General features: G+C 45.2%; 1 protein-coding gene across 2 annotated transcripts in view; it reads left to right on the forward strand.

Annotated features, from left to right (window-relative positions):
- The window catches only part of LOC126183106 (uncharacterized), a 237,077-nt gene that overhangs the window by 193,760 nt on the left and 16,503 nt on the right, over nucleotides 1-26,814 (forward strand). For both annotated transcript variants that reach the window (XM_049924907.1, XM_049924908.1), the window contains 5 exons: nucleotides 5,703-5,835; nucleotides 9,837-9,967; nucleotides 11,067-11,176; nucleotides 16,273-16,421; nucleotides 25,249-25,450. In XM_049924907.1, the coding sequence (XP_049780864.1) occupies nucleotides 5,703-5,835; nucleotides 9,837-9,967; nucleotides 11,067-11,176; nucleotides 16,273-16,421; nucleotides 25,249-25,450 (725 nt within the window). The remainder of the gene's footprint in view (nucleotides 1-5,702; nucleotides 5,836-9,836; nucleotides 9,968-11,066; nucleotides 11,177-16,272; nucleotides 16,422-25,248; nucleotides 25,451-26,814) is intronic.

Below are 26,814 nucleotides of genomic sequence, written 5' to 3' on the forward strand. Positions count from 1 at the left end.
CGTGCTGGACGTGCAGACCGCGTGAGACGACGCTTCATCCAGTCCCAAACATGCTCAATGGGGGACAGATCCGGAGATCTTGCTGGCCAGGGCAGTTGACTTACACCTTCTAGAGCACGTTGGGTGGCACGGGATACATGCGGACGTGCATTGTCCTGTTGGAACAGCAAGTTCCCTTGCCGGTCTAGGAATGGTAGAACGATGGGTTCGATGACGGTTTGGATGTACCGTGCACTATTCAGTGTCCCCTCGACGATCACCAGTGGTGTACGGCCAGTGTAGGAGATCGCTCCCCACACCATGATGCCGGGTGTTGGCCCTGTGTGCCTCGGTCGTATGCAGTCCTGATTGTGGCGCTCACCTGCACGGCGCCAAACATGCATACGACCATCATTGGCACCAAGGCAGAAGCGACTCTCATCGCTGAAGACGACACGTCTCCATTCGTCCCTCCATTCACGCCTGTCGCGACACCACTGGAGGCGGGCTGCACGATGTTGGGGCGTGAGCGGAAGACGGCCTAACGGTGTGCGGGACCGTAGCCCAGCTTCATGGAGACGGTTGCGAATGGTCCTCGCCGATACCCCAGGAGCAACAGTGTCCCTAATTTGCTGGGAAGTGGCGGTGCGGTCCCCTACGGCACTGCATAGGATCCTACGGTCTTGGCGTGCATCCGTGCGTCGCTGCGGTCCGGTCCCAGGTCGACGGGCACGTGCACCTTCCGCCGACCACTGGCGACAACATCGATGTACTGTGGAGACCTCACGCCCCACGTGTTGAGCAATTCGGCGTTACGTCCACCCGGCCTCCCGCATGCCCACTATACGCCCTCGCTCAAAGTCCGTCAACTGCACATACGGTTCACGTCCACGCTGTCGCGGCATGCTACCAGTGTTAAAGACTACGATGGAGCTCCGTATGCCACAGCAAACTGGCTGACACTGACGGCGGCGGTGCACAAATGCTGCGCAGCTAGCGCCATTCGACGGCCAACACCGCGGTTCCTGGTGTGTCCGCTGTGCCGTGCGTGTGATCATTGCTTGTACAGCCCTCTCGCAGTGTCCGGAGCAAGTATGGTGGGTCTGACACACCGGTGTCAATGTGTTCTTTTTTCCATTTCCAGGAGTGTAGTTCTATGTTCCAGGGGACTGATGACCTCAGAATTTAAGTACCATAGTACTCAGAGCCATTTGAACCAAATACACGTCGTCCGATGAGAAAACCGACAGAACGACCAAACGAGGTCGTGTTTACTCAAATTATGTGTGTCGGCGACGGTCGGGCGAGTCTTGGGTGTCCGGAACTCTCTGCAGCTCCAACCCGACTCACCTCTATGTCCGTTCGGAACTCGGAGACCCGGCGATCCGGGCACACTGGCTCGGACCCAACCATGCAGAGATAGCTCTTGTGCATTGGCCACGACATCTCTGCACACGGAAGGAACCGTCCCACGTCCGGCAAGATGACCAACTGGCGAGGCCCAGAAAGGGTCAAAAGACCAAATACACGTCGCCCAATGAGACGACCAACCGAACGACCAACCAGCGGTCGTTCCCGCTCCAATCTCCTTCCGTTGGACAGTTCAAGTGTATCGCCAGTGGTCGGCGAATACTGGCTGTCCGCGCCTCACTGGCGCTCCGTCCCGACTGACTGACTGACTGACGACCCGGAAACACTAGCGGTCGCTCTAGACATGGTACTACAGTGCACTTATCGATAAGCGCTGCTGCTGCCACTCACGGGGAAGCAAACCAGCAACTTTGTGAAGCCATTAAATCGAATACGAAAACTAGGCGGCAGTACCGTAAAAGAAGATGAAAAAAAACGCCGCGCACGGCTCAGTTTGTTTGCAATGTTTGATAAAGAAACGATCTTATTAGCATATTACGCACAGACGAGATATGTTGTGAACATAGGTATCAAGCAAATGCTGAGCACATCAATAAATCTAACCGCGCAAACTGAGATGTAACTAGAAACTTCCCTTGACGAATACCAATTGAAACGCTGTCTCAAATTGTTGGTTTGGAGAGAACTGACTCAAATGCTTGTAACACTTCATAACGACAGTTTCATCAAAAACATGAGTTCTATGTAAGTGTACTCGTAAGCTTCCCTACAAATAGATCCTTTTAAAGAACTATAGAAAACTGCCACTCATTCAAAATATTTCCACTATTATTCGAAGCAGGTAGTTGTGGTTCATTGCAGAAAATTCATAACGTCCGATGGATAGTTGTATAGCAAAAAGATCAGAGTTAAATTTCTGCATTCACTCTGTTCATTTATGTTATCAATCTTTCGTTGTAAGTCGAAAGAAGCAAGTAAGGAAGATCAGAGTTGAGACGAGATCATTAGAGGTCATTAGAGACGGAGCACAAGCCCGAACTAGGGAAAGTTGCAGAACGAAAAGACTGTGCTTTGTTACAGGAACCACTGAGATGTTTGCTTTAAGCGATTTATGGAAATCATGGAAAACCTAAATCTGTATAATCGGATGGCGGTTTGAACCACCACCCTTCCAAATACGAGTCAAATGTTTTTCACTTCGTCACCTTGCTCGGTGTTTGCCGAAGTCCTGTCATGAACAAGAACACTCAAGAATGTGGAATGGTTCGAGATATATTTTAAGAAAGAGGAACAGCTCTCGTAAACTAACACTATACACAGCATTCAAAATTAATTACTGCAATCTGAAACCTATACATGGGTTTTTGTGTTTTCATTGTGCAAATTATAAATCTTCTAAAACCAGTCTTTATTAACACATACTAGATACACGGTATTTGCGATACCTGTCGTAGCTGCCTCACACTGTATACACCGTATTTAACTACCATGAGTAGTCTTTACTTGTCCATTCCTACTTAACTACACCATCTACTAATTGCGTTGCATCTTTATTCTGAACAATTAAATACACTGCATTCTCCCAAAGTTAAGACAGTCCTATTTTCAAAAACCTCAGTAAATGATAATATGGAACATATGATTGTATTAAAGTACGTCTGTAAGGACTGGTTCTACTACAATTTAAAACAGAAAATACGAAGCACCGCGAAGGAATTATCAATTGGGTCGGAAATCGGGAGATTCGATGTACATGTACAGACAAACAATACATTATAGTTTTAGAAAATTTGGATGAATTATTCAAGAGAAAGAGCTAAACAAGTTGAGCTAATTAGTAACGCGTTGATCCACCTCTAGCCCTGATGCAAGCAGTTGTACGGCTTGGCTTTGATTAATAGAGCTGTTGAATGTCCTCCTGATGGATGCCGTGGTAAATTCCGTCCAATTGGCGCTTTAGATCGTCAAAATCCCGAGCTGGTTGGGGGGTCCTACGAAGTAACGCTCCAAACGTTGTCAACTGGGGAGAGATCCGGCGAACTTGGTGGCAGAAGTAGGTTTGACAAACACGAAGATAAACTGCAGAAACTCTCGCCGTGTGTGGACGGACATTATCTTACTGCAGTGTGAACCAAGGGTGGCTTGCCATGAAGGGCAACAAAAAGGGTCGCAGAATATCGCCGACATAGCGCTGTGATATATGGATGCCGCAAATGATAACAAATGGGGTCTGTTATGAAATGAAATACTTGAAACTATCACTCCTTGTTATCAGGCCGTATGGCGGGTGACATTGGGGCTGGGATCCCAACCGCTCTCTGGGACATCTCCAGATACGTCTTCGCTGGCCTTCGGGGCTCAGTTCGGCTTTGGACTCGTCACTGAAGACAATTCTACTCCAGTCAATGAGATTCCTGGCCGAAGACATGCCTGGGGATGCCCTGGACAGCGATGAGTTACCAAACTGTCGCCTGCCATACGGCCTGACAGCCAAGAGTGATGGACTGAGGTACCATTCACTTCGTAGCAGGAGCCTTTGGTTGTCATCTGCTGTATACTTAAAGGGCAGCCGTACCGGTACGTCGACGATAGCCTACGGCCTATTTTGTTGCCTCTCATGGCAAGCCATCCTGAGTTCACATTTCAGCAAGATAATTCCCGACTGCACACAGCAAGAGTTCACTCCAAGTGAGAAGATTTGAAGCATTGTAGGCAGAGCCCTCCACCCAGCTCGAGATTTTGAAAATCCAACGCACCAACTGGGCAGAATCTGGCATGATATTCTCACGAGAACATCAAACAACTTTATCTATCAATGCTAAGCCGAGTAACTACTTGCATAAGAACTGGAGTTCGACCAGTGTCTTATTAACGTGATCAATTTGTGAAGCTCTTGCTATTGAATAAATCATCCGGTTTTTCTGAATCTGTATTCAATTCATTGTCTATACATGTGCATCACATCTACCGGTTTCCGTCCCACTCGAATAAATCATTCGCGGTGCGTCGTTTTTTAATCTTAGGTATACTTAAAGTAACTATATAAGTGTTTATTTTTAATTTTGCGTACCTAATGAAACGTTGTTACTGTACTGGAAAAACGCAAGACGTAAAACTGAATCTGATGTGATATCGCAAAAGGGTGTTTCACCGATCTGAAGGATTCTTATAGCCTGTAACGTTTTATTACTGAATCAGACATTTTCTTCATACGAGAGGAAATAGTGGCCTCAGCATTGCCATTTTCATTAAATTCTTCTTTTTAGGGTTCCGTTCCTCAGTCGGTGAAACGGAACCTCTATAGGACCACTTTGTTGCCCGCCTGTCTTGGCTTGATTCAAATGGCTCTGAGCACCATGCGACTTAACTTCTGAGGTCATCACTCGCCTAGAACTTAGAACTAGTTAACCCTAACTAACCTAAGGACATCACACACATCCATGCCCGAGGCAAGATTCGAACCTCCTACCGGAGCGGTCGCTCGGCTCCAGACTGTAGCGCCTAGAACCACAAGGCCACTCCGGCCGTCTTCCGCCTGTCTATCCGTGTATTCAGACACCTTTTTCTCATGAACGGGCAGACATATCAAGCTGCAATATACGACACATACTGAGGTCTATAGTCCCAAGGCGGTGTGGAAACTAAGCTTCTGCGTCAATGCAAGCAAAAGATAAAAAACCATTTATGTCGCCTATATATATGGTTGCAAACTCACTCATCAAAACCTATAGCGTACTTCCTGTTAACCTAGAATCACAAAATGCGACAAGAAGTAAGGTTTCACAGTACATGTAACGAAAAACTTCGAAAATTGTTAATTTTAATTATGTCACATAAAATAAGATTTGTTTGCCGTTTGTTGGCCGTCTGTCTATCGTCTTTTAGTACCCCTTTTTCTCAGGAACGGTTTGAAGTATCAAGTTGAACTTTACGTCAAATACCAAGGTCAATGGTCCTTTAACGGTGTAAAATATGTAAGGTTCTAACTCAGTGTTATCGAAAGATACGGCCTTTTGCGACATATATTTTGCTACTCGCAAACCGAACTGTCTATAGACATAATTAAGTTTGTACATAATCCTCAGATCACGAGTCCTACTTGCACTTGTCCAGTTTTTCTAATATTACGTTACTGCCACAGTCACGGATTTTAAATAAATCTATAAAATAACGAATGGTAACATTTTTCTACTATTTTGAATTTTAGTATTTTATCATTTTCTGGAGAAATTTAATTTCGTCCTTGTATTCAGATGACTGAAATAATGATAATTGCACAACAACGACAGACAACACAACCAAATGTCATAGTAGACAGCGGTTAATACCAGTTGAAACGCATTGTTTTCCAGATGGTCGGACAGCGTGCAGTGGAGGCGCACGCCCGTCTCATGGACCCGCCCGCCAGGAACTCCATGTGGAGGTTCGGCTACCTGACGCCCGTCAACTACAATGACAACGAACTCTACTGCGGCGGTGCCAATGGTGAGCCTCGCGCCTCGAGCCGCCACTCTGCACACGAGATCACTGCGTCTGCTAAATCCCCTTTGGAGAAGTTGCAATATATATTCTAATTAAACCTGTTTCAGTCTACAAAATTATTTGTCTTGCGTCTATTATTTAGACTGTACAGATGTGTTACTGATGTTCTGCTGCGCACAATACCACGTACACTGCGTTTTCAATCATGTCAGGGGTAATAAATCTGAAAGACTATTCACCAAATGGAGTTGAACATAGAATAGGAGTAGTGAGTTGAACTTAATCTCATTTCTAGACATCCTTTACCTTAGACCTCGAGGAGCATACAACTAGGCAGCATGTAAGATCCTCCACGCACCGCAAATGGAACATCCGTATCACACACGTTAAAGAGCTGTCCCAATCAAAGTAACAATTATTTTGTGTGGTTTAGGATACTTAAACTGAATTTTTATGTAAGGGAACAATTTACTGTCGAAATGTCACTTCCATTTTCTAGACAGATTGCACTGATATTCCAATATATCTGATTTTTTCATCATTTTTAAATTTATTATGGTTTGCTGCGTTGGAGTCGGTCTCAATTTACTCGTATTATTTGTGTACTCTTGCAGCCAGTGATTGTTTTCATTTGTCCCACAATATTCACTTTCCACTGCTGTCTCCATCACGAAAATCGAAGATTTCTTTTTTCAGTTGTTTTGAAATCAATAGTTTTTTTTTATCCGTTTAATTTTTCCTATCGTTTTACAGAACAACTATCTACCGCAAACAGTTGCAATAATATTTGGAATCTTGGAACCTTGAATAACACTCCACACGTCTTTCACTTTAGTCCTGCATAATTCATAGTATTGATGATCAGACCACTGTTGTTCTAGTTTCGGGTACTTTGTACTATTTTGGTCAGTGTCAATTTTAATTTTAACGGGAATACTGTAATACGAAATTTTTACAACTATATTTCTTACCCTTTTCCGTGTTACATATTTCATGGAGGGGAGCAGTTTTATCCCCTCACTTCATAATTACACATATTATACACTGATGTTTTATGTTTTAATTACATGTACACTAACGGTCAAATATTTTCGATAACCGACGGTAAAACTGTGTACTTTATTTCAATGTATAAACCCAACTACAAATAAATAGACCAATAATATAAATATTTTCTCTATCACTAAGTACAATAAAATACACCTTAGATTTAGCCTCTTGAAAGTATCCACCCTACACAAACTCTTGACGTTCTGGAGATAAGATTTTGTAGTGTTTTTGCAGATATTGCAGTCCAACACATCTGGAATTATTCTATTGATCTTCAGCATTAGATGACCTTACTTTTCTCACCTCTCCGTAAAGTTCGTCACATAATAGTTCATTGGGATTTAAGTTAGGTGACTGACTTGGTCATATCATATTCTTGAGCTATCCACATATATCTTTCTTACTGATACACTCGCCGCACAACTTAGAAACATTTTTGGGATCATTGTCCCGCTACAGAGCAAACACACAACCAATAAGTCTCCTACCAGGTGGAACAGCTTTGTTGAGCTTTATCCTGTGCTTTCCTTCCTTCTTTAATTTCCATTAATTCTCACTAGATCACCGACTTTATCACTCGAGAAACACCTCCACACCATCACTGCCCTCCACCATGCATCACTTTTGCCATCAAAAACTGACTCCACTAAGTAGACAAACAAACATTCGACGATTGATTCTAAATATTTCAAACTTAAATATATCTGTTAGTAACACTTCGGAGGCCCGCCGGGTTAGCCGCGCGGTCTAACGCACTGCTTTCCGGGTGCGAAGGGGTGGCGGTCGCCGGCACGAATCCGCCCAGTGGATTAGTGTCGAGGTCCGGTGTGCCGGGCAGTCTGTGGATGGTTTTTAAGGCTGTTTTCCATCTGCCTCGGCGAATGCGGGCTGGTTCCCCTTATTCTGCCTCAGTTACACTATGTCTGCGATTGCTGCGCAAACCCTTTCTCCACTTACGCTTACACCATAATTACTCTACCACGCAAACATTGTGGTTATATTCGTCTGGTGTGAGACGTTCCCGGGGGGGGGGGGGGGGGAGGTACAAGGTCCACTGGGGGCAGAACCGTACAATAACCCTGTGTTCGGTATGTGGCGGCGGTGGGGTGAGTGGACTGCTGTAGCCTGTTGTGGGGTTGTGAACCACTGAGGGTTACGGCGGGGACGAAGCCTACCTGTCGTTTCTAGGTCCCCGGTTCCGTACAATATAATGCAATACGACACTTCGGACCTATGTTGCACATTTTTTATGTTGCTGTGCCCATTTCTATCATTCCACCTTATTTTGTTTGCGCAATAAAGGATTTTCGGTCGCTATGCACCCTTTTAAACTTTGTTCACGAAGTTGGCGTTACGCTCTTAGTTCTTCGCGAATTTCAGGTGCTGACGTTTACTCTGTACACACGAGGACTGATGTTGCCTGTATGATATTATTCGGTGTCTTTCAGATCATGAAACACTTGCATTAGCACCAGTTAGCTTGAAACCCTGCAATTTATACACGACTGTAGATTGGGTTACGCCACCCTTTGTTGCTACTGTCCCGCTAGAATATGCTTTGAAATGCTGGTACATCAATAACCGGTGTAGTGGCCAGAATGTTGAATGCTAACATACAAACTTGCATGCATTGCGTTGTATAAATGCCGGATGCCTGTTTGTGGGACGGAGTTCCATGCCTGTCGCATTTGGTCGCTCAGTACAGGAACGGTTACTGCTAGTTGTGTATGACGCTGGAGTTGTCGTTCAATGATGTCCCTTATGTATTCGATTGAGAGACGGATCTGGTGATCAAGCAAGCCAAGGCAACATTCGACCCTCTGTAGAGTATGTTGGGTTACAACAGCGAAATATGGACTAGCGTTATCGTGTTGGAAAACACTCCCTGGGATGCTGTTCGTGAGTGGCAGCAGAACAGGTCGAATCAGCAAACTGACGTACAAATTTGCAGTCGGGATGCATGGGATAACCACGAGAGGGCTCCTGCTATTACACAAAATCACATCCCACACCATACATAAAGCACTGTGTTAGTCCAGCGGGTCTAGCACGCCTACAGCCTGGTGGCAGCCCCTCAACTTGTATCCTTCTAAGCAACACACGACCACCACTGGCAACGAGGCAGTACCAGCGTTCTTCAGAAAACACAACAGACCTCCACACTGCCCCCATAGGAGCTTTCGTTTGACACCACTGATGTCGCAAATGGCGGTGGATTGGGATGAGTAGAATGCACACTACTGGGCATATGGCTCGGAGCTGTCCTTGAAGTAACTGACTTCATCGTATCACTGTGGTGCCAACTGCCGCTCAGACTGCTGCTGCTAATACAGTAAGACGGGCCAGAACCTTACGCCAAATACGACGGTCGTCTCTCTCGGTAGAGCCACGCGCTCGTCCAGAGCCCAATCTTTTTGCGAGCGTACATTGTTCTGATCACCTCTGCGAGCAATCATGTACAGTGGCTACATATTTACCAAGTCTTTCTGTAGTATCACAGAAGGAACAACCAGCTTCTCGTAGCCCTATTATACGACCTCGGGCAAAGTCACTGAGATATCGACAATGGGTCTTTGTCGCATTAAAGCCATTGTTGAGTAACATCAACTAACAGGTAACTAATGCTCACGACTGTTATAGCGCGTATTTAAAGGAAATCTGATCTGCATTCTCATAGTGGCGCTACTAGCGCCACTCTTATGCGACTGGGGAGAAATATGAATAGACATCATCTTTCAGACATACAAAGACGCCTAGCAACTTTCGTTTATGTCGCACAGCTTCTTCTTAGTGTTGCGATTTTTTTCTCGTCATTGTATCTGTGCAACTGAAACAATTTCAGACAATGGTTAGCAGATGCTTGTACCACGTGTCACGACTAAGGCTGTTATTCGCCATCGCGCTGTATATCCCTTGAGGCATTGTGGCATATAACACGGCGGTGTTCTGCTCAGTGCAGTGGCAGCAGTACAACGGCAGCTGTGGCATCTGCGGCGACAGCTTCGGGGAGCCCAAGCCGCGTCCTCACGAGGCTGGCGGTCTCTACGGTCAGGGCGTCATCAGCAGGCACTTCGTCACTGGACAGGTACGTTGCCACTCTACCTGCACACTTATGATAATATTTAATCAGCTGATCAAAATGCCGTCTGTAAAGGGATGAAGCTGACTAACATTGCACTGACATTTATGCTGTAAACGTTCCAGTTCTCTACCGAGTGAGTCGAGGGCTGTTGGTCTTCACAATTTTTCTAGCAGTTTCTTTGTCTTACTTGGCATATGTTTCCTTCGACATCATCAGTACTGAATCACTTAGGAGACTGATCATTCCTTCAGAACAACTGATTTATTTCTCTTTTCGCCTTTCTGCAGTCCTGAAATACCCCCACCTAAATTTGGTGGTGCCTTGTGACACTATAATGTACACTGTCCGTTCCCAAGTGATACTGCATCATGCAAACTGTTCTCTGCGAGCTCTATTCCAGCGGACAGCGACTGGTGCACAGGCATAACACTGCTTCGGCTTTACCCGTCTTGCTTCCTCTTTTAATATTGTGACGTCCTGCCGAATTATGGTTTCAATTTATTGAGTGGAGTTCTCATTCTGTCGTAAGAAGTCCGATAAATGTTGATATTCGATGGCAAGGTTACAGTCGTTTGACAGGCTTCGTGCTTTTGAAGGTCGTTTTCCTGTGATGGATGATGACAATTAATGTCGTAAGGATAACTAGGTTAGCAATACGTACTATGGTAGATCGAATCGTCCGACTTCCGTATCACAAAGGCATTTGAGAATTGTATCTGTCCATCCTTCTGTAGGTCAGTAGTGAACCTGAGATGCTCATATCAAATATGAGAACTGCATCGCTCATCCATCTGTAATTTCTAGATATAGCTGAAATTGGAGTGCATAAGAGAGGGAGAAGTCGACGTAAATAAAAGGAAGAACAGTTCTCTTGGCTATTCTCTACGACAGGGAAGGTATAATGATGATGATGGTCAGTTACACTGTCGACATATTGTACCAAGAAGACTCGAGAAACAGGCGCTGTACCCGAAAAAAAATCAAGCATCATCTGCGCTGGCAATGCATACCGTGCTTTGTAAGAAAAAAATTTCCCTCCTGTTATATTAGCACACTTTTGCTTCGAGTGCGCTATATCATTGAAAAACACGTTTCCTTCCAGGAGATCCAGGTTGAAGTGGACCTGACGGCGAACCACTACGGCTACTTCGAGATGTACATCTGCCCTAACAACAACCCAAAGAAGGAAGTGGATGAAGATTGTCTCACCAGGTCAGCAACTGCACTACTGGAAACAGTATGGCTTTTGTGTGTCTTGCCGTTGCAGCAGATGCTTTACACTCGGCTTTTGGCTTTTCTTTCAGGAGAAGCGTAGAACTAAGTAATAATGTATAACTTTAGGACTCCGTATCTCACAGTGAACAAAAATGGACTTGTAGCACTACTGAAATAAGCACCTCATATTTCGAAGCCAAGATGATTTTCATCATTATCGTTCTCATGTTTTATGCTTCTAAATGTTATGGATGCGCCCTTAATCGCAAGGGACCTCGTTATCTTCGCAGTCCTTCTGTTCGTATTGCCATGCTGTATTTGTTCTCATGGATTCAGGTTCTACATCTACATCTACATTTATACTCCGCAAGCCACCCAATGGTGTGTGGCGGAGGGCACTTTACGTGCCACTGTCATTATCTCCCTTTCCTGTTCCAGTCGCGTATGGTTCGCGGGAAGAACGACTGTCTGAAAGCCTCTGTGCGCGCTCTAATCTCTCTAATTTTACATTCGTGATATCCTCGGGAGGTATAAGTAGGGGGAAGCAATATATTCGATACCTCATCCAGAAACGCACCCTCTCGAAACCTGGCGAGCAAGCTACACCGCGATGCAGAGCGCCTCTCTTGCAGGGTCTGCCACTTGAGTTTGTTAAACATCTCCGTAACGCTATCACGGTTACCAAATAACCCTGTGACGAAACGCGCCGCTCTTCTTTGGATCTTCTCTATCTCCTCCGTCAACCCGATCTGGTACGGATCCCACACTGATGAGCAATACTCAAGTATAGGTCGAACGAGTGTTTTGTAAGCCACCTCCTTTGTTGATGGACTACATTTTCTAAGGACTCTCCCAATGAATCTCAACCTGGTACCCGCCTTACCAACAATTAATTTTATATGATCATTCCACTTCAAATCGTTCCGCACGCATACTCCCAGATATTTTACAGAAGTAACTGCTACCAGTGTTTGTTCCGCTATCATATAATCATACAATAAAGGATCCTTCTTTCTATGTATTCGCAATACATTACATTTGTCTATGTTAAGGGTCAGTTGCCACTCCCTGCACCAAGTGCCTATCCGCTGCAGATCTTCCTGCATTTCGCTACAATTTTCTAATGCTGCAACTTCTCTGTATACTACAGCATCATCCGCGAAAAGCCGCATGGAACTTCCGACACTATCTACTAGGTCATTTATATATATTGTGAAAAGCAATGGTCGCATAACACTCCCCTGTGGCACGCCAGAGGTTACTTTAACGTCTGTAGATGTCTCTCCATTGAGAACAACATGCTGTGTTCTGTTTGCTAAAAACTCTTCAATCCAGCCACACAGCTGGTCTGATATTCCGTAGGCTCTTACTTTGTTTATCAGGCGACAGTGCGGAACTGTATCGAACGCCTTCCGGAAGTCAAGGAAAATGGCATCTACCTGGGAGCCTGTATCTAATATTTTCTGGGTCTCATGAACAAATAAAGCGAGTTGGGTTTCACACGATCGCTGTTTCCGGAATCCATGTTGATTCCTACATAGTAGATTCTGAGTTTCCAAAAACGACATGATACTCGAGCAAAAGACATGTTCTAAAATTCTACAACAGATCGACGTCAGAGAGATAGGTCTATAGTTTTGCGCATCTGCTCGACGACCCTTCTTGAAGACTGGGACTACCTGTGCTCTTTTCCAATCATTTGGAACCTTCTGTTCCTCTAGAGACTTGCGGTACACGGCTGTTAGAAGGGGGGCAAGTTCTTTCGCGTACTCTGTGTAGAATCGAATTGGTATCCCGTCAGGTCCAGTGGACTTTCCTCTGTTGAGTGATTCCAGTTGCTTTTCTATTCCTTGGACACTTATTTCAATGTCAGCCATTTTTTCGTTGGTGCGAGGATTTAGAGAAGGAACTGCAGTGCGGTCTTCCTCTGTGAAACAGCTTTGGAAAAAGGTGTTTAGTATTTCAGTTTTACGCTTGTCATCCTCTGTTTCAATGCCATCATCATCCCGGAGTGTCTGGACATGATGTTTCGAGCCACTTACTGATTTAACGTAAGACCAGAACTTCCTAGGATTTTCTGTCAAGTCGGTACCTAGTATTTTACTTTCGAATTCACTGAACGCTTCACGCATAGCCCTCCTTACGCTAACTTTGACATCGTTTAGCTTCTGTTTGTCTGAGAGGTTTTGGCTGCGTTTAAACTTGGAGTGAAGCTCTCTTTGCTTTCGCAGTAGTTTCCTAACTTTGTTGTTGTACCACGGTGGGTTTTTCCCGTCCCTCACAGTTTTGCTCGGCACGTACCTGTCTAAAACGCATTTTACGATTGCCTTGAACTTTTTCCATAAACACTCAACATTGTCAGTGTCGGAACAGAAATTTTCGTTTTGATCTGTTAGGTAGTCTGAAATCTGCCTTCTATTACTCTTGCTAAACAGATAAACCTTCCTCCCTTTTTTTTATATTCCTATTAACTTCCATATTCAGGGATGCTGCAACGGCCTTATGATCACTGATTCCCTGTTCTGCACTTACAGAGTCGAAAAGTTCGGGTCTGTTTGTTATCAGTAGGTCCAAGATGTTATCTCCACGAGTCGGTTCTCTGTTTAATTGCTCGAGGTAATTTTCGGATAGTGCACTCAGTATAATGTCACTCGATGCTCTGTCCCTACCACCCGTCCTAAACATCTGAGTGTCCCAGTCTATATCTGGTAAATTGAAATCTCCACCTAAGACCATAACATGCTGAGAAAATTTATGTGAAATGTATTCCAAATTTTCTCTCAGCTGTTCTGCCACTAATGCTGCTGAGTCGGGGGGTCGGTAAAAGGAGCCAATTATTAACCTAGCTCGGTTCTTGAGTGTAACCTCCACCCATAATAATTCACAGGAACTATCCACTTCTACTTCACTACAGGATAAACTACTACTAACAGCGACGAACACTCCACCACCGGTTGCATGCAATCTATCCTTTCTAAACACCGTCTGTGCCTTTGTAAAAATTTCGGCAGAATTTATCTCTGGCTTCAGCCAGCTTTCTGTACCTATAACGATTTCAGCTTCGGTGCTTTCTATCAGCGCTTGAAGTTCCGGTACTTTACCAACGCAGCTTTGACAGTTTACAATTACAATACCGATTGCTGCTTGGTCCCCGCATGTCCTGACTTTGCCCCGCACCCGTTGAGGCTGTTGCCCTTTCTGCACTTTCCCGAGGCCATCTAACCTAAAAAACCGCCCAGCCCACGCCACACAACCCCTGCTACCCGTGTAGCCGCTTGTTGCGTGTAGTGGACTCCTGACCTATCCAGCGGAACCCGAAACCCCACCACCCTATGGCGCAAGTCGAGGAATCTGCAGCCCACATGGTCGCAGAACCGTCTCAACCTCTGATTCAGACCCTCCACTCGGCTCTGTACCAAAGGTTGTACTAGTGGTTTACATCTATGATGCCACGAATAACTAGTTGTTCTTCTCCCTATGGTCAGAAAATGAATAACAAGCTGCTTATCGGAGGAATATGAATTCAGCTGCATCTATAATTCTTGAGTCGGCTGATGAGATTCCGTAGAGTAGAAGCCTGTTACAACAGCTTATATAATTTTAGTAATGGTTCTCGTTTCATCTTGTTATTCATAAGGCTGTTGTCACGTATGATAAAGATTTTCTGACAAATTAATTTATACGAGGGCAATGTAAAAATAAAAAATCCTAGGTTTGACACAGGTCTGGTACATTTCCATCAACTCCTATTCACTGACACCCACTGCTAAGCAACATCACTCCACCTCACAAAAGAAGACAGGAAGCTCGTTCTTATCATTACGCGAAAAATTTAAGACTCAATAGGGTCTCCATATCCAGAAAGATTGTGTAATCCGCGAACTAGCCCAACGACCAGCCTTAATCCTGATAACCACCGCTTTCAATCCTATGGCTGCATGTTAAGTGAGGTGGTCATTTTAACCCCAGCAAAGTTTCTTGCAAGTCGTATACCTAATTATTAAATTAACGGCTTTCAACCTTCCTTACACTAACTGGCGCAGAAGATGTGGGACAACAAAAACTGCTTCTACTGATTCTCACATTAGTTAAAAGATCAGTGTACATTATTACTCTTATTCTAAGCGCGAAAACATCAAATTGTGTGAGATTACAAACAATAATTAACCCTAAGGAATGTTACGGGAAATGTCTTTTACATTATACGCAGTGAATACATTTACACCAAATATCTTTCTTATTGATTCCATATAAGAATACAAATTAACGAGCTCGTTTATAATGCTAAAAATTTCCGATCACTTACGCAATGTTCCTGGGAGTACATATTTTTGGCGACTAAGAACAAATGTTATTAGCACACAATAATCATAACAAGAGCAGACAGTGTTTGAGACAAGGGGCCATTATTCCTTAGTCCGTGCGATTCCTGCATTTCTTCAGAATCAGGACTCTCCTGCAACCACTTTTCCACGCTGCACTCTAGTGGCCTGTTTTTTTCATGAGACATTGGCTGGCAACTCCAGGACTTCCCTTAAAGCCAAGTGAAGAGTGAATGAAAAACCTCGTAATACTCACACGAAACACAGTCGTCTGTCTATTTTTGATCAGAGAATGCTATCAGCATAATCCTTGCGACACTGTTTATGTAAGTGGACACATACTGACACGATATTTATGTTTTACGTTTTTTTACACATTATAAAGAAGTGAAGGTCCGCAGTTCGTGGTCTCGCGGTAGCGTTCTTGCTTCCCGAGCACATGGCCCCGGCCGATTCCCGGCGGGGTCAGGGATTTTCACCTGTCTCGAGATGAATGGGTGTTGTTGTGTCGTCTTCATCATTACCATTCATCCTCATTACGGTAGGAGGAAGGCAAAGGCAAACTACCTCCATTAGGACCTTGCCTAGTATGGCGGCGCGGATCTCCCGCGTCGTTTTAGTGCGCTCTGTCAGGGAGTATGGGACTTCATAATCATCATCATCAAAAAAGTAAAATCATTAATCAAATGCACTGAATGTAATAAAAGGCAGAAACATTCACTGCAGTGCACGGGTGTACTAGAATAATTAGCTGACGCTGGATGTTGACAGGAACCCGCTGCTGGTGGTGGGCAGTGAGAACGAGACTCGCTTCCACATCCCGGACGGCACCGAGAAGAGCGCGACGCTGCGGTACAAGGTGCGCCTGCCGCCCTTCCTCACCTGCACGCAGTGCGTCATACAGTGGAAGTACATCACGGGTAGGTGTCATAACAGCGTATCCTACCTACCTCGTACACTGTCAAACTACACCAACAGCGAAGATCACTTAAGAAGGTTGGATGATGGTTTTCCGGAGAGAAACAGAAGAAACAGAAAATAAATTCATTTATCTGGAAATGGAACTTAGGGGTGAGAATCGAGCAGTCAAGTGGAATTTCTAGAAAGCTGAACTCAGGTAGTACTTACGTCAACCAGATGCATATGTACGCATATGGCTTGGAATGAGAACACTAAATCAAATTGTTAGCTGTCGTAGACTAATAAGAAGCTTGGTAGAACAACGGTGTCACGTATGCTGTGATAAGTAACATTACGCTTATAGAATTCTACGGACATAACGGTGTCATACACGACGATATTACTTTTCTTTCGGCCAAGTTGTTTTCTCAAAATAAATATTCTCTTCAATTCACTTGTAACTTCCGAGATTACTAATAATTTCTGTAGATGGATACAGTAACCATACATGTTATAAAAACGGATGTATGTATGTATGTGCTTGCATATGCTCAACACCTCCTTCAACACCACGGGACCGATATCAACCATACTTTGTACACTTATTCCTTACGGTCAGGCAACAATAAAAAAAATGTTCAAAGATGTGTGAAATCTTATGGGACTTAACTGCTAATGTCATCAGTCCCTAAGCTTAGACACTACTTAACCTAAATTATCCTAAGGACAAGCACACACACCCATGCCCGAGGGAGAACTCGAACCTCTGCCGGGACCAGCCGCACAGTCCATGAGGCCAACAATCGCTGTGGTGGTAAGAACCATCTACGTAACATGGTTGAGGAGATATGACGTCATTAACAATGACATTCGCATACACAACGTTTAAATTTATTACTTATGTGCTACTAATTTTACTCGCGATAAACTTCGCAGACTTTATCCACATATTCCGCTAAATGCACCTACAAAACTATATCATGTTACCACACATACCACAGGAGATATGATGTCATAAACACCGAGATTCCTGAAAAACTGCCGCATCAAGCGAATTTTATTGTGTTTACTACTTACTGCTAAGATACTCTTACAGTCGAGCTACCTTAAGGAAATCCCTGACACTTCGCAGCGCTTTTGACAGCTTTCAAATGCGAAGCACAAACGGCTGTAGGCGAAAACGATAGTCGTCTATAGAGCTATGAAGAGGCGTTGCCACAGACACGTTTACAAAACTGTGTTGTAGACAGGCGAAGCACCTGTACCCAGACTACAGAAAGTGTTACGTAACTTCAAAGGTGCTTCCACGAATATATGGAAATCAAATTTTTTGATGTTATATGACAAACATAGTCAAATTTTTGTTTTCATTTCTAATTAGAAACAGGCGAAATGAATACCTTGGCAATGCCGAATTTGTCAGCTAGTTTTCTATAATACTTCGCAGCAACATTATAACCAGTTTTATCGCAGTTTGTTTTGCGGCGTCCATGAAAATTAATATCAACTCATATTACAACATATCAGTCGTGATAGTACCACGAAGCACATCATCTTGGCTTTTGTAGATCACAGAATAGGTGTCCGATATTAGGACCATGGGGGAATTTTTGCAGCTTTTAGATGATACATAGATCTTTCTGCAATCCTCCTAAATGGATTGTGAGCGGGGCCTACTACTCTGGCAGAAGAGCTAGCGACTTTCCGATAATGGAAGTGTTTTCCAGAGCCTGTTGGAAATAAACGTTCGAAACGTCCTAGCAGGAAGCGCAGCCTTGCTGAGTATTGCTATTGGTAGGAGCAGGAAATGGCGAACTAAAATGCCTGCATTCTACTACTGAGCTTCGTTATATTATGTTAACCGGGGACCTAGAAAAGATGGAGAGGCTCCGTCCCCGCCACAGCCGCAGTGGTCCGCAACCCCACGATGACTACCGCAGTCCACTTCACCCCTCCGCCGCCCCACACCGAACCCAGGGTTATTGTGAGGTTCGGCTCCCGGTGGACACCCCAGGGAACGTCTCACACCAGACGAGTGTAACCCCTATGTTTGCGTGGTAGATTAATGATGGTGTACGCGTACGTGGAGAACTTGTGTGCGCAGCAATCACCGACATAGTGTAGCTGAGGCGAAATAAGGGGAACCAGCCCGCATCCGCCGAGGCAGATGGAAAACCGCCTAAAAACCATCCACAGACTGGCTGGCTCACCGGACTTCGACACAAATCCGCCGGGCGGATTCGTGCAGGGGACCTGGCGCTCCTTCCCGCCCGGAAAGCAGTGCGTTAGTCCGCACGGCCAACCGGGCGGACACTGAGCTTCATTGGTCGTAAGGCCTGACTTTTGAAACAGTTGTGTGAAACGGCTGGAGGCTCGCGAAATCGATGAGTTGGAGGGTGATCCTCGGAGCTGTAGATGGGGAGCCGTGAGCCATATCGGACGCAGGTAGTGCTTCAAGAATGTTGATGTATCAGTTTGGGGTTTGGCGATCCGTAGTGATCAACAATGTTGTTCTATCAGTACGTAATTGTTTGAAAGAATTCTTAAAGTGCGTTCTCGTGCCCTGCCATGAACCTCGCTTAAGTTGTAAACTAAGCTGATTGTTTTCCAGGTGGTGTTGCAGTTTAGTAAGGGTACACAGGCTAAAAAGAAAGAGCCTGTGCAGCGGTACAGCAGAACGCTGAGCCGTTACCTAGGTGGAGCTGGTACTTAACGAAAAAGGTGGACTTAGCGACGTCTAATGGTACACAATGAAGACTGTTTGTTCTCACGAAAACCTGAAGTCCGCTGTTGTTGTTGTATGTGTGTTTCTTTTCTTTCTGAGTCTGAACTGTTATTGGCAGGAATTTCGAGAAAGCAGTTACAGGCGGTTTAGTTACTGTATGCGATGTACTTTTCCAGTTAGTGTTTCGATCTGAAAGCATTTGTGAAAATACTTGGACTGCTACATGCGCTTAATCAGTGGTACATGATAAGTGACAATTTTAACCCTTTCTACTCGGTCATTGCAAGAGTGGAAATACTTATCTAGTCTGATTCAAGCGTGTAAGAATGCAGAGTATTCAACAATAAACGTTTCCGATCAAACCTCTTGAGCAATATGACGCGTAATTTGCCTCACGCGCTTCACATGTCAGTTGCGTAAATTCTGGCCGCGGTTGCCGGCAGCACTTTGCGCCAACGCCACCGAAATCAGTGTGTGAGTGAATGAAACTGAGAGTGCGAAGTGGTGAGAGAAGATTAATACAGAAGCTATGTAGCACTGATGAGCTCAAACGTCATCAATGTCCACCGTGAGCCTGAACATCGAAAGAAGGCGCCGAGAGCATGTGACGCGATAAGGAAAGTATATAAGCGAAGCAGAGACGAATAACATGTTTTATGGAGGTGACAGTAGAACTTTTGGTTTGGTCACCACGTCGGTGTGAGCGTGGAGGGGCCCCAGCCTGGAGAAAGAGGATTCATCTAGCGACGTTACTGGCAGCTGCTGTGGATATCCGCTGGCGTGAGTGACTTAGGGCAAGGTGTCTGAGAACTAACTCTGGGAAAGGGGTGAAGCTAGCAGGCTGTCTGCGTGCTCCTGACGTATGCATCTATGGAAAGTTGTTGAAGAACTTGAAACTATGACTAGGTGACAAGGTGTTGAATGTTCATTCCTCATCACTGAAGGTAAAGGCTTGCCCACAATGTAAAGCAGGGTATATGGTGTTTGGTGGCACATCTGGCGACAGGGTACCATTCTGGTACGGACGCAAGTGTTTCGGAACACACCGTTCAGTGCACATTATTCAAAATGGTTTCCGTATCAGACGGCACCTACGAATTCCTACGGTGAACCGGTGACATCGTTAATTACGATTTCGGTGGCACAGAATCATCGGCATTCGACCATGTATCAGTGGAGACCTGGTGCCTGACCGGATGAGTCACGTTTCTTGTTATACCGGATACACCATGATCTAAGAGAACGGCTGCTCGAAACACATACTACGACAAGGATGCAGGGCGGTGTGCTAGGTAGTACATGTAAGGGGTCTCTGGTGGTAATCAAAGACACCAAGATAGCTGTGCACTACGTGAACGATATTGCGAACCACCTTCATCTATTCATAATTGGTCTCTCCCCCGAAGGCGATGGCGTCTCCGTGCAGGGTAACTGTACTGCCCAGTGGTTTGAAGTGCTCGACTGTAAACTCACAATCATGTCTTGGCCACCAAATGCGACTGATTAGAACCCGATGGACCAGTCCGGGGAAGCTATCGGACGTAAGCTCCACTCCCACAGACCACCAGTCTATAATGACGGGAATTGTGTGATCCGTGCACAGACATCTGGTGTTACATATCACTGGAAACCTGCCAATTACTTTTTGAACACCTTTGCTCAAACAAAGTGTGTCCATGTCAAAAAATGTTATATTCCTCAAACTAATCGTTATTAGTATCTTTTTGAATTCTTTCTTAAACAAACGTAATGTTTTTACCTTTTTTTATACCTATACGCAATGCACTGAAGATCGTTTTAGGCTAATGTAGCACACATTCCTGCTGCAGGGTCTTGCTGTGCATTTCTCTTTGGAAACCATTCCTATTAGTAAGTTCTTAATCTTGATTTAACTGTTTAATGGTGAAATCTCCGTGTGATTTCAGGTAACATACACATACAAATATCCGGGAAGAGTCATAATTTTAAATTCCTTATAAATATTCCAGCGTGATTCAATTACCTCTCTCTTTTCGTAAAATGTTTGAGCGGAGTGAAAGAAATTAATTGATTACTGTCCGATACATAAATATATTATACTATCTGCGTCCCGCGGTGTTACCAGTGGTTGAAAAGCTATCTATTTATTTATGAAAAAATGCCCGGGTATATGTTTATTCCAACCTCCTATTAGTCCATCTCCTTTTTCCCTCTCTCTGTGCCATCTCATCCTTTCCCCCCTCTCTGACCATCTCCTCCGCCCCAGCTCTGCCTCCCCCTCTCTCTGTCCATCTTCTCCTCTCCTCTCTCGCTGTTCATCCCCCCTCCCCCCCCATGTTCATCTCCTCCTCCTCCTCCCTCTCTCGCTTTTCATTCCTTCTCCTCTCTCTCCGTTCATCTCCTCCTGCCCATCTCTCAGTCCATCTCCTCCTCTCCTCTGTCTGTGCCTGTCTCATCCTTCCCGCTCTGTCTGTTCGTCTCCTCTTCCTCCTCCTCCCTCCACGTTATCACCCCTATCCCAACAGAAGCCTGGTGGGTCTTACTCCCACAGTATATCTTTCCAGATCGTAACTAATACCGCTACCAAGTCTCTTTCAAATTGTTCCAGGGGCTTAGGATGAGTTTTTTACCCGTGGCTTTCTCACAGTATGCACATGTCAAACATATCTCACACGTATCTCTCATTCTGGAAACATCCCCCAGGCTGTGGCTAAGCCATGTCTCCGCAATATCCTTTCTTTCAGGAGTGCTAGTTCTGCAAGGTTCGCAGGAGAGCTTCTGTAAAGTTTGGAAGGTAGGAGACGAGGTACTGGCAGAAGTAAACCTGTGAGTACCGGCCGTGAGTCGTGCTTCGGTAGCTCAGATGGTAGAGCACTTGCCCGCGAAAGGCAAAGGTCCCGAGTTCGAGTCTCGGTCGGGCACACAGTTTTAATCTGCCAGGAAGTTTCATATCAGCGCACATCCGCTGCAGAGTGAAAATCTCATTCTGGAAACATCCCCCAGGCTGTGGCTAAGCCATGTCTCCGCAATATCCTTTCTTTCAGGAGTGCTAGTTCTGCAAGGTTCGCAGAAGAGCTTCTGTAAAGTTTGGAAGGTAGGAGACGAGGTACTGGCAGAAGTAAAAGCTGTGAGTACCGGGCGTGAGTCGTGCTTCGGTAGCTCAGATGGTAGAGCACTTGCCCGCGAAAGGCAAAGGTCCCGAGTTCGAGTCTCGGTCGGGCACACAGTTTTAATCTGCCAGGAAGTTTCATATCAGCGCACACTCCGCTGCAGAGTGAAAATCTCATTCTGGAAACATCCCCCAGGCTGTGGCTAAGCCATGTCTCCGCAATATCCTTTCTTTCAGGAGTGCTAGTTCTGCAAGGTTCGCAGAAGAGCTTCTGTAAAGTTTGGAAGGTAGAAGACGAGGTACTGGCAGAAGTAAAAGCTGTGAGTACCGGGTGTGAGTCGTGCTTAGGTAGCTCAGATGGTAGAGCACTTGCCCGCGAAAGGCAAAGGTCCCGAGTTCGAGTCTCGGTCGGGCACACAGTTTTAATCTGCCAGGAAGTTTCATATCTCACACGTATTTAACACATTTCACACATATTTGTACAAATCTCTAGCCAATTTCGCTCTGCAGTTTCGCGCAGCTCAATGTTTTTGGCGTGGTATCTCCCGGAGTACACTATGTCATCAAAAGTATCCGGACACCTGACTGAAAAATACATACAAGTTCGTGGCACCCTGCATCGGTAATGCTGGAATTCAATATGGTGTTGTCCCACCCTTAGCTTTGATGACAGCTTCCACACCAGCAGGCATACCTTCAATCAGGTACTGGAAGGTTTCTTGGTAAATGGCAGCCCGTTCTTCACGGAGTGCTGCACTGAGGAGAGGTATCGATGACGGTCGGTGAGGCCTAGCATGAAGTCGTCGTTCCAAAACACACCAAAGGCGTTGTATAGGGTTCAGGCCAGGACTCGGTGCGGTCAGTCCATTGCAGGGATAGTACTGTCGTGTAACCACTCCGCCACAGGCAGTGCATTATGAACAGGTGGTCGATCGTGTTGGAACACGCCGTCATCGTCCCCGAATTGCTCTTCAACAGTGGGAAGCAAGAAGGTGCTTAAAACATCGATGTAGGCCTGTGGCGTTCACACCATAACACCACCGCCTCCAAATTTTACTGTTGCCGCTACACACGCTGGCAGATGACGTTCACCAGGCACTCTGCCATCGGATCGCCACATTGTGTACCGTGATTCGTCACTCCACACAACGTTTTTCCACTGTTCGATCGCTCCTTACACCAAGCGAGGCGTCGTTTGGTCTTTACTGGCGTGATGTGTGGCTTATGAGCAGCCGCTCGACCATGAAGTTTTCTCACCTCCTGCGTAACTGTCATAGTACTTGCAGTGGATCCTGATGCAGTTTATAATTCCTGTGTGATGGTCTGGATAGATGTCTGCCTTTTAGACATTTCGAGCCTTTTCGGCCTCTGTCAGTCAACAGACGAGGTCGGCCTGTACACTTTTGAGCTGTACGTGTCCCTTCACGTTGCCACTTCACTATCACATCGGAAACAGTGGACCTAGGGACGTTTAAGAGTGTGGAAATTTCGCATACAGACGTATGACAGATGTGACACCCAGTTACCTGACCACGTTCGAGCCGGCTGGGGTGGCCGAGCGGTTCTAGGCGCTACAGTCTGGAACCGCGCGACCGTTACGGTCGCAGGTTCGAATCCTGCCTCGGGCATGGATGTGTGTGATGTCCTTAGGTTAGTCAGGTTCAAGTAGTTCTAAGTTCTAGGGTTAGAAGTTAAGTCTTATAGTGCTCAGAGCCATTTGAGCCACGTTCGAAGTCCGTGAGTTCCGCGGAGCGCCCCAGTCTGTTCTCTCACGCTGTCTAATGACTACTGCGGTCGCTGATATGGAGTACCTGGCAGTAGGTGGCAGTAGGTGGCAGCACAATGCACCTAATATGAAAAACGTATGTTTTTGGGAGTGTCTGCATACTTTTGATCACATAGCGTATGCGTCGTACAAGGCTATAATTTCTCAGGTACATACAGTAGTATACCTGAACCGTGTCTGCAAAATATCTCGCGAATACAATCAGTAGTAATAAATTAAAACTTCATGCTTCATGCGACGTTTTGGCTGCATGAACAACGAAAATGTTGTAAGCTATAAACATTTTTTCCTCAATTTGTGGTGCTTATCTACGAGAAAAAGTTTCGTGATGGTTTTATATTATACGTAAAGTTTGTTGCAAGTTACTACGTGCTTTTATTCTCAAGTACTCGATGACCAAAGTGTGGGTATTCGCGCGTCGTTGGCTTCTACTCGTTTTCACCTCCACGCGCACCCGTTTGATAGGTAGGTATATGTAAGGTAGCCATTGAGTTAATTTATGCAAATCCGTCCAGCCGTTTCACTGCGAAGAAGTAACAGACACACACACACACACACACACACACAAACTAACTTTCGCATTTATAATATACATGGTGTTTCCGTAAGAGCATGCAAAAATTTAACAGAGAGTGCAAAAATTTAACAGGACATAGGGGATGCTGACAAAACCTGCGTCATTACTTCCTGATAATCAGGCTCGTCCTCCTTGTTTCCTTATAGGAAATAAAGAATTTTCATGTAAGTAAAGAGTATAGCACCTGTAAACTTGTACGAATGTTAGTTATAAATATGTTAGAAAACAGAAACACTAGACAAAGTGGTACGCAAGTTTACTTCCATATGTCTCCTTAAACTAGGTTCTCCGACGTCAGGGTCCCTACCTCAAATTCTTCAGTGGAGCATTCTCTATCTCCTGCTACATTTTTGCACGCTCTTACGGAAACACCCTGAACATACGATATCGTACCTGCTGAACAAAACTATCACAGCAGACAAATACCCACTAGTACTCTTCAGAAATTTAAGTAAAACATTAAACTTTAAATTCTAAATCGGCACCTCATTTTATATGTACAATTTCAGGCACCATTCAACGGTACGTTAAATGTTTCTCTAATCCATTTTTTCCTACTTTTAGACAGATAGTGTCAGAAATTGCGTTAGCTTTTTTTCGAAATTTCTATTTAATTTACCTTTGAGACTGGAACATGCCTCTCGGACTGACGTGCAAAACCTGCGTTGCAGCCAACAACTGGGGCGTGTGCGCCGACGGCAGGGAGGACATCGGCTGCGGGCCGCCCGAGACGTTCGTCAACTGCGCCGACGTGTCGGTGGTGACGGCCGTCGGCGGCCTGCCGCCAGCCTTCGTCAGCGCGCAGGACAACCCCAACCTGCTCTACTACCGAGACCTGCGCACGCCCAGCGCCATCTCGCCTCTCGTCCTCAGGTCTGTACCTGCAGTGTGCCTGTACGCCGAATTAAGTCTCAGGTTTAATTTCTGATGCAGTCGTCGGACACTTGTGTAAAGTAACACGAGAGGTAATCTTGAGCTGCTGTTTCTTAACTGAATGCCGAGATTTAGTAATTTCTGGACGTAATGCAGTTGATTATTTAACATCGATCGTAATTCTCTGGAAGAAAATAAGAAAGGAAACGCTGCAGTGACTCTGGTGAATGAAGACGAAGGAACGATGCAGCTACGGCCTATCTGAAGAACCATCTAACAAGCGAACCTCCCCATCGCACCCCCCTCAGATTTAGTTATAAGTTGGCACAGTGGATAGGCCTTGAAAAACTGAACACAGATCAATCGAGAAAACAGGAAGAAGTTGTGTGGAAGTATGAAAAAAATAAGCAAAACATACAAACTGAGTAGTGCATGCGAAAGATACGCAACATCAAGGATAGTGTGAGTTCCCGTGCGCCGTGGTCCCGTGGTTAGCGTGAGCATGGGCGAAGCGAGAGATCCTTGGTTCAAGTCTTCCTTCGAGTGAAAAGTTTACTTTTTTTATTTCCGCAACGTTATGATCTGTCCGTTCGTTCATTGACGTCTCTGTTCATTGTAATAAGTTTAGTGTCCGTGTTTTGCGACCGCACCGCAAAACCGTGCGATTAGTAGACGGAAGTATGTGCCTCTCCAATGGGAACCGAAAACATTTGATCGCAAGGCCATAGGTCAACCGATTCCTCCACAGGTAAACACGTCTGATATATTCTATACGACACTGGTGGAGGCATGTGCGTCACATGACAGGAATATGTTGTCGACACACCTAACTTGTACACTTCGCGAATGGGTAAAAAGATTCTTCTACGTTCCCTGATTTAGGTTTTCTTGTAGATGTGATAATCACTCCCAAAAAAGTTATGAAACATAACAGTTTGTCAGATAATAATTGTCCGAAAAAAAATTAAAATTTTTAATCGGGGGAAGACTTGAACCAGGGACCTCTAGCGCCGCAGCTGCTCACGTTAACCACGGGACCACAGCGTTTCTCACCTCGCGCTCTCCTTGAGGCTATGTATCTTGTTATGGACTACTCAGTTTGTATATTTTGCTTATTTTTTTCATAGTTCCACACAACTTCTTCCTGTTTTCTCGATTGATCTGTGTTCAGTTTTTCAAGGCCTATCCACTGTGCCAACTTATAACTAAATGTGAGGGGGGTGCGATGGGGAGGTTCCTTTGTAAGTATTACGGAAGCTATGGAAAACATAATCCCGATTCCCATGTGGGGATGTAATTTGGCTCTCCCCACCATGCAAATACTGACTCAAACAGTATGCTTAATTCCGAATGTGAGTGAAATG

Source organism: Schistocerca cancellata, chromosome 1 (assembly GCF_023864275.1).
Source record: "Schistocerca cancellata isolate TAMUIC-IGC-003103 chromosome 1, iqSchCanc2.1, whole genome shotgun sequence".
Lineage (NCBI taxonomy): Eukaryota > Metazoa > Arthropoda > Insecta > Orthoptera > Acrididae > Schistocerca > Schistocerca cancellata.